The sequence below is a fragment of the Triturus cristatus genome, chromosome 4_1 (genome assembly GCF_964204655.1).
Source record: "Triturus cristatus chromosome 4_1, aTriCri1.1, whole genome shotgun sequence".
In the NCBI taxonomy this organism is placed as follows: Eukaryota; Metazoa; Chordata; class Amphibia; order Caudata; family Salamandridae; genus Triturus; species Triturus cristatus.
The window spans coordinates 334,471,352-334,486,023 of NC_140585.1; the positions used below are offsets into that span (position 1 = coordinate 334,471,352).

General features: G+C 48.1%; 1 protein-coding gene across 1 annotated transcript in view; it reads right to left on the bottom strand.

Moving 5' to 3' along the window:
* The window catches only part of LOC146854897 (differentially expressed in FDCP 6 homolog), a 354,648-nt gene that overhangs the window by 294,530 nt on the left and 45,446 nt on the right, over nt 1–14,672 (bottom strand). The window contains exon 2 of the mRNA XM_085652318.1: nt 256–396. Coding sequence (XP_085508444.1) covers nt 256–396 — 141 coding nt within the window. The remainder of the gene's footprint in view (nt 1–255; nt 397–14,672) is intronic.

Sequence of the window (14,672 nt, forward strand, 5' to 3'; positions counted from 1 at the left end):
TGTTTTATAGGGTATATGTTTGCATTCTTGATCAGTACATGTTTATTTCTGGATCCATAATCCAACAATGATTTAATTGAGATACTTGCAAATACACAAAATGTCATCTCTTGCGACTCAGGAGTATACAACCCTTAAAAATCCAGCACCATCTAAGAGGAGATCACTAAATCGGAGATGACAATGAGGCAGTGGGGAAAGAAGCATGACTGGTAAATCATTAGGCACTCGTATTGTCTGAAACAAGCGTCTTACCTTATCAAGGATGTACGAGTTAAGATAAACCATGTATCCCTGGGAGGAGACCGGACTAGTCTCATCATCTCTGAAATGGTCATCTAAGATTTTTGGGTCGATGGGGATGTTCAATACTGTGTATAAGTTGTGGGACAGCACCTGGTAAGTGAAATTAAAAAAAAAGACTTGGTTATTGATTTTGTATGGCGAAAATCTTTATATACTTTGGTAGAACGGTATGTAGCCTTAAGAAATCCAGTCAATACTATAGCTATTATATTACGATTATCAAGACCTTAAAATATGTATACATGAAAGAATAGGTTGTTTAATTCCACCTTCCCATTTTTCATACAGGCCACAGTTTTTGTATAATATGCAGCACAATTACAAAGGCCCCTGTAATTTGTAAGCCTTCTTCAGGGGAACAATGCAAGTAGACCATGGCAAACCTGCTTTTGGGCACTTCTTTGATGTTTCTCATATTCACAGTGGTCATCCTACATTACTTGCCAACCTAGGCTTGTCTTTCCAATGAAGAACTATAAGCCCTTTTTCACAAATTGAAAGCATGGCATTTGTTAAAGGGAATGTAAAGAAGCAGAGCAAATTTTGGAGTCCCATCTAAAAGTTATAGCTATGGAGATATACCATTGCCAATTTTACAGTGCTGCAACGTCGAATGATCACAAAGGGCACTGTGAGCCGTGCTATTAGAGTTGAATCATGAGGACCTGGGGATAAGATTCTGTGAATTGGCTTGGAAACAGAAACCAAAAGTGGCGACAGTCAAGAGTCATCTTTCACCTCCAGAAGCTGTGAAAATGCTGGAGTCCCTGATGGGATCCTGAGCCTTTGCAAACTCAGTTTCAGATGTCCTCTGGCCATCCTAGAGTACTAGTTAACAGGATATGCTTGGTCCAAGTTCTGGAGGTGGAATGGAGGCTTGAGTGCCCAAAGCAGATGCTGCTCAGAATTACTGGAAAACGGAGGTGTAAATATATAAAAGATTTTCCGGTCCCTAAAAGCTGTTGAAATGTGGAGCAAGTTTTTTTTAACTATGCCTTGCGTTCTGTCCATTCACCTAGAAAGAACGTCCAAAACTCTTCCTATGTTTGGCTTTGCCTAAACTGAAAACAATTTGGCATCTAAATTTGCCATGCTCATTTCAACTATTATTTGAACTGCCTGGATACAATTGAAAATTGTGAAAAAGAATTCTGGCCAATTCTTTTTTTTAAACTCTTTTTTTATTAAGAGTGCTCATGAGACTATACAATACAACACCATGTGGAGATAATACAAATGTTATCAGGAAATTACACATCAGGGAAGCACAAGGGCAATCCAACGTTTCAATTTTACAACCCCTTCAAGAGTGTACCCGTTCCTCTATATTTGCGCCAGGGCGCCCATACTTGCTTCAATTTTTTCGTACACCCCCTGCTTTTGTATACAGTTTCTTCAGCTCTTTGCACCAGTCGAGGTCGTGCTGCCAATTCTCCAATAGCAGGGGCGCCTGCACCCACCACCCCCTGGCAATGTTCCCCTTCGCTACCCCCGCAGCCAAGGCAAACCAAATGTCCACATATCGACCAATCAGTGTCCCCTTTAATCAACAGTAGAAACCCCTTCGGGTCCATCGGGACCGTCACCCCCATTACCTTAGACATAGCGTCCGTTACCCTCATCCAGAAGGAAATGATCTCCGGACACTCCCATAGGATATGAAAGAAGGTGCCCTCCTGTTGACAACCCCTCACACAGGACACGGACTGGCACCTTCCCCATGCATAAAGGGGAGTGCGAGGATAGTAGGTACGATGAAGGATTTTAAGCTGCACTAGCCTAAACCTAGAGCGGATTGCAATCTCTCTAGGACCCTGTAGTACTTCTTGCCAGTCTTCCTCATCGAGACTCCCAAGGTCCCTGGCCCAAGCCGCTCTGAGATTAACCAAGGGATCGGGTATATTATTGATTAATTTGCGATAGATTGTTGATGTGGGTTTCTTCACAATGGGGTCGAGTAATAACCGATGCTCCATCGGGGAGTATTCCGGGATGGATGGGCCACTCGGTATATGGGATCTTAGGGCATGCAAGAGTACTGATATCTCCGTGAGTGATGCAAGTTGTACTCCTTCTGGAGGTAGTCGAATGTGCGGGAAGATTCCCTTTTCCATACATCCCCTAGGTAGTCGATGCCCCTTGAACCCCGTCAGAGTCATCACTTCAAGCAGCGGCTCACCCTGCCACAGTGGAGTTCTCCCAGTCAACGTGCCCACCCAGCCCAGGAGCCGATTTGCCTCCTTCCAACATTGTAGAACTACCTTAGTGTGGTCAGGCCATGACTTCTGCGGTCTACGGGTATAAAGAAGAGGTTCTCAGTTTCCCCTCGGCATAACCATTCTATCCACCCTATAGGCGGGCTCGTCACTATCTGTGTACACCCAGTTGTTAATCACCTGCAGTTGTAAGACCCAATAGTATAGTTTAACATCTGGGATCGCCAACCCTCCGTCATACACCCCCCTGTGTAGCTCTATCCTATGGGACCCTCCGTCCCACAGCAAGGTCCGCACCGCCTGTGAGATCTGTTTGAATACGCTTGTGGGGACCGGGAATGGAGCGTTCTGCAGGACGTATAGGAGTCTAGGAAGTGTAAGCATCTTAAACAAGGCCGACCTACCCATGAGAGAGAGCGGAAGGGTACGCCAATAAGCTACGTCGGTATTCAGGCATGCCAGCTGAGGCTCATGATTTCTCTAAAAAATTCCTTCCTATCGCGCGTAACGTAGACTCCTAGGTATTTGAATCCCTCAGAGACCGCCGAGCACCGAGACGGGATCCGAGGGGGAGAGCCCGACAGAGGAAAGATCATAGATTTTGACCAATTGATGGTGTAGCCCGAGTAGCTGCTGAACAACTCGAAGAGGTGTACTACTTGAGCAATCGAGTGATATGGTCTTGCCAAATATAGGATCATATCAGCGTAGAGGGATATATGCTCTTCCCACTCTTCAGTCACCTCCAAGCCCCAAATCGAGGGTTCCCTCCTGATCCAGTGGGCCAGAGGTTCCAGTGCGAGGGCGAAAAGGAGGGGAGACAGGTGGCATACCTGCCGAGTCCCCCTCCGCGGGGAAAAGGCCCTAGATACAGCCCCGATGACTCGCACCCGAGCCATTGGTCGTTTGTATAGGAGCCGTACCCAACTACAGAAGATCTGTCCGAATCTCAACTTCTGAAGTACCATGAACAAATATGGCCATTCGATACTGTCGAAGGCCATCGAGGCGTCCAGCGCCATCAATGCCGTCTGAGTATCTCCAACATCTTCGGTCATGTATAGTATCTCAGAGGTGCCGAAGGTTATGACGGGTGCTTCTGCGGGGCATGAACCCGGATTGGTCAACGTGTACCAAATCTGTAAGCACCGACAGCAATCGATCAGCCAGGACCTTGATGAGAAATGTGGCCTCCACATTTAGTAAAGATATCGGCCGGTATGAGGCGCATTGGTCTGCCGGCTTCTCTGCTTTGTGGATCACTATTATCATGGCCTCTCTTTGATTGGGGGGCAGGCTCCCGGACTCTCGCGCCTCATTGAGCATCCCAAGCATAGGGGCTGTTACAATCATGGCTTGCTTTTTGTAGATTTCAATTGGGAGCCCATTAGGACCAGAGGCTTTCCCCGACTGCAGGAAGTTTAGAGCATTACCGAGCTCTTCCACCGTGACATCTGCCTCTAGTCGTTCGCGCATTGCCTCAGAGAATGTGGGAAGCGCAAAGTCACATAGAAATTATGCACAGTCCCTTTCAGTTCTCGTGCACACAGGAGAGTACACTCACTCAAAATGAGCTGCAAAGGCCTCTGCTATGTCCATGCTTGATGAGCAGAGTGAACCCGCCACGTTCCGTACTGCAGATACCCATGAGCGCTCCCTATCCCGGCGCTATAGCCACGCTGGTAGTTTCAGTGCTTTGTCCCCTACGTCATAAATCCAGTGCTGTGTGGCCAGCGTGTAGGCATGGGCCACGGACAGGGCCCTAAGATCTTTCTGTTGCAGCTTCAGTCTGTGGCAGAGTTCCACCGTGGGGGTCGTCACATTGTTCCTTTCTAGCTGCTCGATTTCATACTCTAGGAGCTGGATCTGAAGGGACTCCTCTTTTTTCTGTGCCCAGAGTAATGACTGGGCCAAGCCCGTCTTGTAGGCCTCCCACAGAGAAATTTGGGAGTCCACGGACCCCAAGTTCTCTTCGAAGTACAACTTGGACCCCTCTCTAAGTTTGTCACCGATTTTTGGGTCCTGGAGGCACCAGGGATCTTTTCTCGGAAAGGTCGCCCTGTGGACTATCGGGCCCCTAAGGGTGGTATTAACTGGGGAGTGATCCGAAATCCCCTGAGCCATATGGTTAGTGTCGCCGAATTCCCCAATTTGATCACTGCGGGTAAAGAAGTGATCGATCCTGGAGGAGGACCCGTGCCGCGCCGAGTGGAACGTGTACTGCCGAAGTGAGGGGTTGTGTGCCCGCCACAGGTCACCCAGTCCCATAGCCGTGGCAAAGTCCGACAGGCCCAGTTCCCCTTGTCTGCCCGAGAGGGCAATGGACCGGTCTAATTCCGGGTACATAACTGCATTTGTGTCAACACCAATAAGTAGTACTCCCATAGGGAGGTTTGTCAGGAACGCGCTCAACTTTGGCAAACTCACTTAGTGTAACCCGGGGGTATATAACAGGAGCAAAAAAAATCTATGAGCTTCCCTCCCATCTACCCGCCACTGCAGTAAAATAGCCCACGTCGTCCGCCCACGTGCCCGAAACAACAAGAGGTAGGGTGTTACGTACCAGGACTCCCACTCCTCGTGATTCAGAGGTGAACCCAGAGTGTGCAACCATTTTGTAGCCAAAACGATCTAGGGCTTTACATCTAGTCCCCCGCAGATGCGATTCTTGAATAAGGACCACATCCGCGGAGTGTCTCTTTAGGTGTTGCAGTACTAGTGTACGTTTAATTTTATTGCCCAGCCCATTGACGTTCCAGGTCCAGACCTGTACCTTAGCAGGGTCACCCATCATCTCGGAAACATGCCCAGGCTCTCAGAGAGACCATTGTCCCTGATGCGACCCCCGGAGCAATCCCCCATGAATGGTGAATTTGATGGCCTCCACCAAACTTCCCGTCCCCCCAAGTTCCCCAAAACCCCAAGAACGTAACAATCCAGAAACCCAACTCCCCCCTCCCTGCCGCCTTGCCGGGTGAGTCCCCAACCTCCCACCATGTAAACTCGCAGAGTGCCTGTTGCCCCGGTAATACAAATAAAAACATTTGTGATGAAACGTTAACTTGCATTCAGTGGGAAGAGGTATATATCTAGTATCGAAATGTACACCCCCACGCTATAGGTATCTAGTTAGCACCTCATGTAACAGTTCACCTCACACCTCAGACCCCGGAGCCACATAGATAACATAGAGTGTCCACCATCTGTGCAGCGTTTGAGTCAATAATAAGACCAAGAGCTCTGGTCCCTGCCACCCAACCGCATCAAACCCATAATCAAGGACCCATAGGAAGGGTTCACTTGGGGCCTACCGTCTGGCCCAGCAATGTCGGAATTGTACCAAAGTCACTCAGCCGTCCGCTGCTCTCTGCCACCAGCAGTCCGGCCCCCCCCCTCGAGTTCAGTGACTTCCACATTCCGGTTCGGTACCGAGCGCTGCTGTCTTCCCTTCCGACCCACAGTTCGCCAACCTTCCAGCCAGTCACTGGCCTCCGCCAGCACATCAAAGAAGTAGGCTTTCTCACCGTCTAGGATTTTACGTCTGGCCGGGAAGAGCATCATGTATTTCACACCATGGTCTCTAAGGGCCTTCTTTACCTCATCAAAGGAGCGCCGCTGGCGCTGAACTCGCAGCGTGAAATCTGGAAAGAAGCGGATGGTGGCGTTTTCCAGCTGAAGATCTCCATGGGATCGTGCCGCCTGTAGGATAGCATCCCTATCCCACAAAATCAGGATGCGGGCGATGATCGTGCGGGGAGGAGCCCCAGGTTTGGGCTTACCCCCTAAGGCCCTGAGTGCCCGTTCGACAGAGAAGAGGTTTGATAGGCGATTGGGATTCAAGTGGTTCAGCACAAGGTCCTCTACGAACCAGTCCATCGAGGGCCCCTCCATCCCCTCTGGCACCCCCACTATCCGCATGTTGTTACGTCTGGCACAACCCTCCTGGTCCTCCAGCCGAGCACAGATATCGGCTTGGTTCTTGGTGAGGGCAGCAACTTGTTCCTCCTGACTGAAGGCCCCCAATCCCAGTCTCTGCTGTAGAAACGTTCTCGGACATTTTCCTGAAGTCCGCTCGTAGCAGGTTTACTTCTTCAGTCACTGAGTCTAATTTAGGCTCCAGGGTACTGCAGACATCCCTAATCGCCCTCATGATGTCTTTCAGAGAGGGGTCCGGGCCGCTGTCTTCAGGGTCGTCTTGCTGACCACCACCCATCGCTCTGTCTTCCCAACCCATTGCAACAGTGTATTTGTCTATTTGGTTGGTTTGGCTCGGACCCATTGTCCTGTTGCGGCCCATGGCGGATTGTGGCCGATGTCGCACTTGCAATTAGAAGAGCTGTGTCAGGACCTGCGAAGACAGTGGAGGCCACCCCATGGGCACCATCCCAGGACCACCAGATTGCAGCCTGGACCAGATAGGCCCGTCACTCACGGGGGTCCGTGGCCACCCTCACCGTGACTCGGACCAGGGTTGACAAACAGCAGCCCAAGGCCAGGGTTTGTTCTGTCGCGTGGCTTTTACCAGGAGGGCCCCCCCCCAGCATGCAGCAGCCCGCCGCTTTGGAATGGAGTCGGGTGGGCTGGTATATCGCTGTGACTGCACCCACCAGCGTGTACACAACAATTGAGGCAATTCAGTCTGAGTTCTTCACTCCCCCTGCGGAGTGGGCCGCTCGCTCAGGTATTTGGGGTCTTAGGCTCAGTAGGGGAGGCCCCGGCGCCCTCCCAGTGTCACCAGTACAGCATGCCAGCAACTGCCTCCACTGAAAGGCCGATGGGGGAGAGGCTGCTCACCAGTAAGGTCCCGTCCGATGTCTCCCAAAGTGCCCGGTCCTTGTCTCGGAGAAGGCACCGGGTTGCTCTGGTCACCCTCGCACCGCAGCAGAAAATGGCGGCCGCGATGAAGTCCGCTCCATGTCTGGGCTGCACGCCCGCTAGCGCGCCTCAAGTGCCTTTTCACCGTAGCTTCTCAGGAAGGGTCTGTACTAACCCTGCTGCAGGCGATCAGGAGAAGACTGGGGAGCTCCGCTCACGGGTTCACTGCATTTTCGATTGCCTTCGCCGCAGACCTCCGCTCGCTGTTTCAGCACCCACGGCCATACCACTCAGCTGCCTGTCACTGCCACAGATCACCGCCACACTCCGGTTTCGTTGAGTGTCCTTGGTTTCTCTGACGGTGCACGGATTATGTCGGATGTAGGAGCTTAATCCCAAACTGCTAGAAAAAGCTCGATGAGGAAGCCGCCATTTTCCGCGGCTGCCAGCCACGCCCCCAATTCTGGCTATTTCTGAAACTTGGCATGACTACCTTACTACCTTAGAAGAGTGACGATATTTAACTCTTTTTATTGCACATTATAGTATAGCATAGGACAGTACAAACATGTAAAATCATTGGAACTCGACAAACAATCATTCTGGTCATTAAATATCCCATATATTGCTCCCTCCTCCCCCACCCACTTCAGGAGCATCATGCGGTAATTCTGGTGACTCACACTCCCGTTCTGATGGGGAGGTGCAAATATTGCCTCTATACGCATTCCATTTCCTCCAGACTTTATCCCATTTTTTTGGGCATCCTCTATTTGTGTACACTGCCCGCTCCGCTAACATGCACCAATCGACATCATGCTCTCACTCCGTCATCGTTGGCGATTCAGGAACTCCCCATCTACAGGCAATGTTGCACTTTGGCAGTATATAGAGCATAGCCACCCATAGCTGGTCCATTCGGCTCAAATCCGTAGCATCCCAAATATTGAGTAAACAAGTCTTGGGGGACAAAGTCTGGGTGATCCCACACACTTCGCCAATTACCTTATTCACATCAACCCAAAATAACTGAATGATTGGGCAATCCCAGAGTGGGTGGTAGAACGTGCCAGACCCCCCACACCTCCGTGTGCAATCAGTATTTCTGATTCAACCCATCTTAAATAGCGTGGTGCATGTGATATATGTGCGGCGTAAGATTTTAAGCTGAACCAATCGCAGTCATGATGGTATGGCCACCTCTCGCGGGGAGTATAGCGCCTCACGCCAGTCCTCTTCCTCTAATTCCCCCAGGTCTATCTGCCAGCGTGTATAAAGGCTTTCCAGCAGATCTGGTTAATTATTAATAATTTTCCTATACGTGAGTGAGATTACTTTACTTTCCATGGGGTCAGCAAGCAGTCTGTCCTCAAGCGGTGCGGATTCCGGGATCTCCTCCATACCTTTAGTCGCCTCCTGTAAGGCGTGCCAGATGTGCAGGAATCTGAAATTTTTGCGCATGGATAATTTATATTCCTTTTGTAGTTCCACAAATGTCAGTACTTTACCCCTTTTTACCAAGTTCCCCACTTGCGATATACCTATTGTATTCCATTTGTCAAATCCTTTACTTTTACTTGAGTTACCCAGCAGGGCTGCATGCCAGAGGGGCGTCATTTGTGTCAGTGTATTACACCAGCCTAGCTTCTTGGTGGTGGAGTGTCATATTGCGATCGTGTGGACGGTGGGGCCGGTACGCTGCTGTCTACTCGGTTTTGTATATAGTGCCTCTCTATATCCCCCTTCACCCATTTGCCACTTATCCATCCGACACGCTGGGTCCTGTTGTGCACCGTATACCCATTTGCTTATGATAGCGAGGTGTGCTGCTCTATAGTAGCTACGAATATCTTGCAGACCGATTCCCCGTCGAACCACCCCCTAACCAGTTTGGGCCCCGCAATGTGTGGTGGTTTCCCATTCCAAAGTAAATTTCTAACTTCCCCCTCTATTGCCTTAAAGTACATTTCAGGCACGATGTATGGGGTATTCTGTACCACGTAAAAGAGCAGAGGCAGAGACATAATTTTATATATAGTGCTGCGCATCCTAGTTATGATAGAGGCAGCATTTGCTAATGGCGGACAACGCTTTGCAACGGAGTCAGAGGTCCCAGTAGGTTTTGGTCATAAACGAGTGACGGGTCAGCCGTGGCATAGATGCCTAGGTAGCGAAATCCTTCCGTGACGACAAGGGCTTCACATTCAGCCAGTAAGGATGGGGCCAACCCGAGGAGCAAGTAAACAACCTACTTAGACCAATTAATAGTGTATCCTGAATATCTGCTGTGGTTAGAGCATAATTGGATTTTTCTGCTAATGGAAGAGCTGGGGGAGGCAACATTTAATAGGATGTCATCCGCATAAAGCAAATGCTGTCCTCCCACTCGTCGGCCCACTTTAATTCCCGTATCAATGGGTCACCACGTATCCAGCATGCTAGCTGTTCCAGGATCAGGGCGAAAATAAGGGGAGAGAGCGGGCAGCCCTGCCTTGTTCCACGGCGCAGGATAAAGGTCTTGGATACATGCCCATTTACTACCACTTGTGCAAGTGGCTCAGCATAGAGAAGATTGACCCACTCGAGCTACGACGCCCCCAGGCCTATACGCTCGAGGACCGCAAACATATATGAACACTCGACAGTATCAAAAGCCATACGGGCATCTAGGGATAATATGTCTGCATTTTCTCAAATGGTATTTTTCCTTACGAGCACTCCATTGAGCTGGCGTAAATTTAGTGAGGTGTTACGGCCAGGTATGAACCCAGATTGGTCCGGGTGGAGCAACCGTGTGACCAAGGGGAGCAGTCGAGTGGCTAATACTTTAGCTAGTATTTTGGCCTCCACGTTTAGAAGGGATATTGGCCGGTACGAGGAAAATTCCTCCTCTGGTTTGCCTGCCTTGCGGATTACCACTATGGAAGCAATTCTCTGATCTCAGTGCACAGATGGTTTTACTTTCTAGATACATATCTAGGAGATGGGGTGCAACTTTGGAGGCCGTTACTTTAAGAAGCTCAATTGGGAGGCTATTTGGCCCTCCAGCTTTCCCGGATTGTATGGCAAGTATGGCGGCTCTGATCTCCTCAGCGGTGATATCTGCATCAAATGCCTGCCGATCCTCTATGGTCAATGCGAACATTGTTATGTCAGTGATTATCTCACGTGCCTCATCTATGGTGGTCATTTTGCCTGGGCAATAGAGTTGTACATAGTAGCATGCAAACACATGCACTATTTGTTGAGGGTTCCGCAGGCACGTCCCATCCTGTCCCTTTATTACTTTAATTCATCGATCTGTGCTTTCCCTTTTCTCCAGCCAAAGCTAAGAGTTTGCTAGCCCTGTTCATAAATTCTATATGTTTTGCCCCGCTGTCTATATGTTTTGCCCCGCTGTCTCCCTCTGGCAGTTTCAGTTGCTAAGTCTTTGTACTTCTTCCGTTTGAGCTCTAAAATGTGGCATTCAGCTTCATCTCGATTACCCTCCAAGGCCTGTTCTCTGGCAAGGATATCTTGTTCCAGCTCCACTAGCTGTTTCTCCTTCTCCTGCTTATGGCCTACTGCAAGGGAGAGGGCCAGACCCTTAATTACAGCTTTGTAGGCTTCCCAGAGCACCTGCACTGATTGAACCGACCCCACATTTTCAGTAAAGTAATAAATCGGTGTCTTTAACAAGGGCAGTCTTTATGTGCGGGATTTTAAGGCTCCATGGACTGATTGTAATTGTCCCTTGAGTGGGTGCTGTATAGACTGTGTATCGTGTAGTAATGGGCCCATGATCTAAGATGCCTCTCGCCAAGTGCTTGACCTCGCTAAGATTATGTACAGAATCTGCCAGTGTGAGTATGTAGTCAATGCGGGAGTTACTTTTATGGGCCGCTAAATAATAAGTGTACTGTCAAACCTGTGGATGAGTCGCCTGCCATACGTCCATCAAGCCCATGGCTACCAGAAAGTCAGCCATCGTGTTTGATCGTCGAGCTTCTCTATGAGGGTGTCTGTCCATTTGGTCGCACAGCGTCATGTTGAGGTCCCCCCTAACACTAGTTCGCATTCTGGCAAGTCAAGAATTATCTTACTCAGGTCGGGAGACTTATACCTTTTTGATGCTATTAAAAATGACTACATTGAATTTCTTGACCGATTCCAATTATAGCAAAGCCAGTCTCACACATGTTTGTCATGTGACTAATGCTTTCTACACACACATGCCTTAAAGACTTTTGAACCTAAACCACAAAAATTGCCCCGAATAATAATTCTCAGTGGCTTTTCTTCATGCCAGTTTTAAATATTTACCAGCTGCAGAATGTTTAGAAATATGAAGGCTTTGCAGCTTCTACCACCTTTTATGATCAATCTATAACCACTCCATAGTTTTTTCACCAATCTTCCAAGACAATAGTTTGCATTTTACATTGGGGCTTTCTCATCTGTAGGGGTATCTAGCGTGTAGTGTTCTCTTAAAGTACTCAATGATTTTAAGAGGCTATTTATTGGTGATACTGGGTTTGATACTCATCTTTAATTGGATTGGCCATACAGGACTCAAGGAAGCCCCCGTGTTAGGTTAGGGGTGTGGAGAATGCATTCAGGGATGGAGGGTTGAGGTTCCCTCCTCTAATCAGACCTGACTGGAGCACAGAGCTTGCGGCAGAACACTTCATATTGGAACGGACATGATCTGCTGCTGTGGAAAAGTAATGCTCCTATGTACTGTGCCTGGATCTGAAATACTGAAATATTCTATGGATTTCTCTTCAGCTGGGAGCAGGGATCAATGGAAGAAAAATTATCACTGCTGACACGAGTATAATTAAATTGAGTAACAGTAACAACTGTTATCTAACAGCACCAAGAAATGAAGCTTTGCATAAATGCAAGATATAAAAACTTTTTTTTAAACATTACTTTTTAGCAAATTTATTTGGACAATTGTGTCACAAAAAGAATGGTTCTGTTCCATTTTGTAATGCAATGTAAGAGAGCACACTACTATAACCTCCTTGTGTGAATAACATTATTCAACTACGCTCCCTTGCGCAGTGCAATATGAAGCTGGTTTTACCTGGTATGAAAACATTTTTCAGGACAACTTCTAGGTCACGGTCTAGCTGAGCCCATCTCTTCCACGGAGTGTCAGGCTTAGCTCATCAATTCATAGGCAATGCCATGTTGCAGACTGTTTGATATAGTGCAGTGTATATTGGGAAACATGAAAAGGGGTTTTAGTTTGTTCTCCGTGCCCAATACGTATGACAAATGATCATATTATACAAATGTGCTAGCGTCACAGAAGAGATCAAAACAGAATACGGATGGGGCAACCATTTGAATAGTGGTGTACGTGCGACACTATATTCCACTCCAGTATAGTGGAACCATCATGAACTTGAAAAATATCAAGAGTCAAACAGGACTTCAACATTCGGTAGTAACTTGGACACCTTAGGTTTATTTATTAAAATCCTGGTACTTTTAGGAAGCTCCAAGGAATGGTTGGGTCGTGCACAGACCGGGCAAGTGGAAAAAGTGAAGAATTTGTCGGGTGCCACTGAGGTATCACTCTCATAACCCTGGGAGTGTGAAAAGACAAAGTGATTCTCATGCGTTGGCTGGACACAGGCAACGTCCCTCTGGGCACACCTCTTCAAGCGAAAGCTTAAAACGTGTTTAAACCATCTGAGCGCAATATTGAGTGAGGATGCTGTGAATACTTAAAGTCAAAATGTTTATTGGTCACTGATTTTTTCAAAGTGCTTCATGCGCTTTAAATGCAATGATGATGATATTATATATACTCCATATCATCTGGTTATCATGGTCCCAATGCATTTCGGGCCCATCTGGCCCTTCATCAGGGGAATCTAAACAAAGAGATACACATATATAACTAAACATTTGCCACTGACTGCGTATTCATTCTGTCCGATGTGGGCGACAGCTTTTAGGCCAACGCCAAATGCACTAAACCGGACAGTTGAAGGTTACAATCTTCCCATCAGCCCAATAATATGCAGGGCTTAAGGAGACAAAGCGAAGGCCTCCGGGAGCAAAGCCCCACCTCAGAGGATTTATTGCATGCTGTAAATGCCACTGCCCTCATGTGATCTTCGTGCTTAATAATGCTTGACAATGTAGTTACCACAGGTGTAAAGATGCCATAGTCATGGGTGAGGCACAGTGATGTATCCCAGTTCCATGCTGGCTATTACACCCATCATTAAGAACCCTGTGGGATTCCTGAAATTGGGGTTTGTGCCTTTCAAGGGTCTCTGGGGAGAGAACACCGATGGCAATGTGACGTAACTGCCTCTTGATAAGCCCTGAGGCAGATCTGAACGGCAAATGTCGCAGTAACAAAACCTGTAAGTCGCCCAGTGTCTTCCAAGCTGTAACATTCGCTCATAGGTGATGTGAACAAGCGCATGTCTGCCTTGTATAGTTGCAGCGCGCAGTGAAACTAAAAGCTGAATCAAGCGTGCGGTGGGAGCATGTGAGCACGCGGTGGGAGCGTGTGGCAGAGAGGAGACGCCATGTGCGCGCACGGACTGGCGATGTGCACGCGCATGGGTTGTCTACCTACGCGCACCAAACCACCAACAATAGGCTCGCCAAGGCGAAGCAGCGCTTGCGCTGCGTTCACTAGCGAGACCAAAAAAGGGGACAAAAGCAACCAGGCGAATTATAGGCTGATTAGCTCAATTGATATAGCGCAGAATATATTCTGCAGACATCTGCTGGAGAGGCTTTTTGACTGGATAAGGAAAGGGAACATTGTCACCTCTGCAGGGAGGTTTTAGAGAGAACACAAGCACCATAGATCAATTGTTCAGTTTTTTAATGATACTATAGAAATATGTGACTATTGAAAAGGAACACATACGTTGTTTTTGTGGACCTCCGTACCCCATTTGACTTAGTTCCCTGGGAAAACCTTTGGGTCCTAAAAAAAAAATAAAGGATTCTGAGTAACCTATTGGACATACTCATAAGACTTCACAAGGATAACTATGCCTAAGTCAGATGAGGGAGAGAGTGGGGCTGTTAGACCGGATTAGGGTGAACATCGGAGTGCAGAATGATGTGTCCTTGTACCCACCCTGTTCACCATATACATTAATGGATTAATCGAATCACTATGAGATTGCAGAAGTGATCCCCCCCAAGCTAACTGGTCAAGCAGTGGGAGCTTTACTGTTCGCAGAGGATACTTTACTTATTTCTAGAACACCTCTTGGGCTTCAAGATTTGGTGGATTAGTTTGGTTTGGCCTGCGAGAAATCTGGATAAGAAATCAATATCACCAAAACTAAATTCATGGCTTTTAAC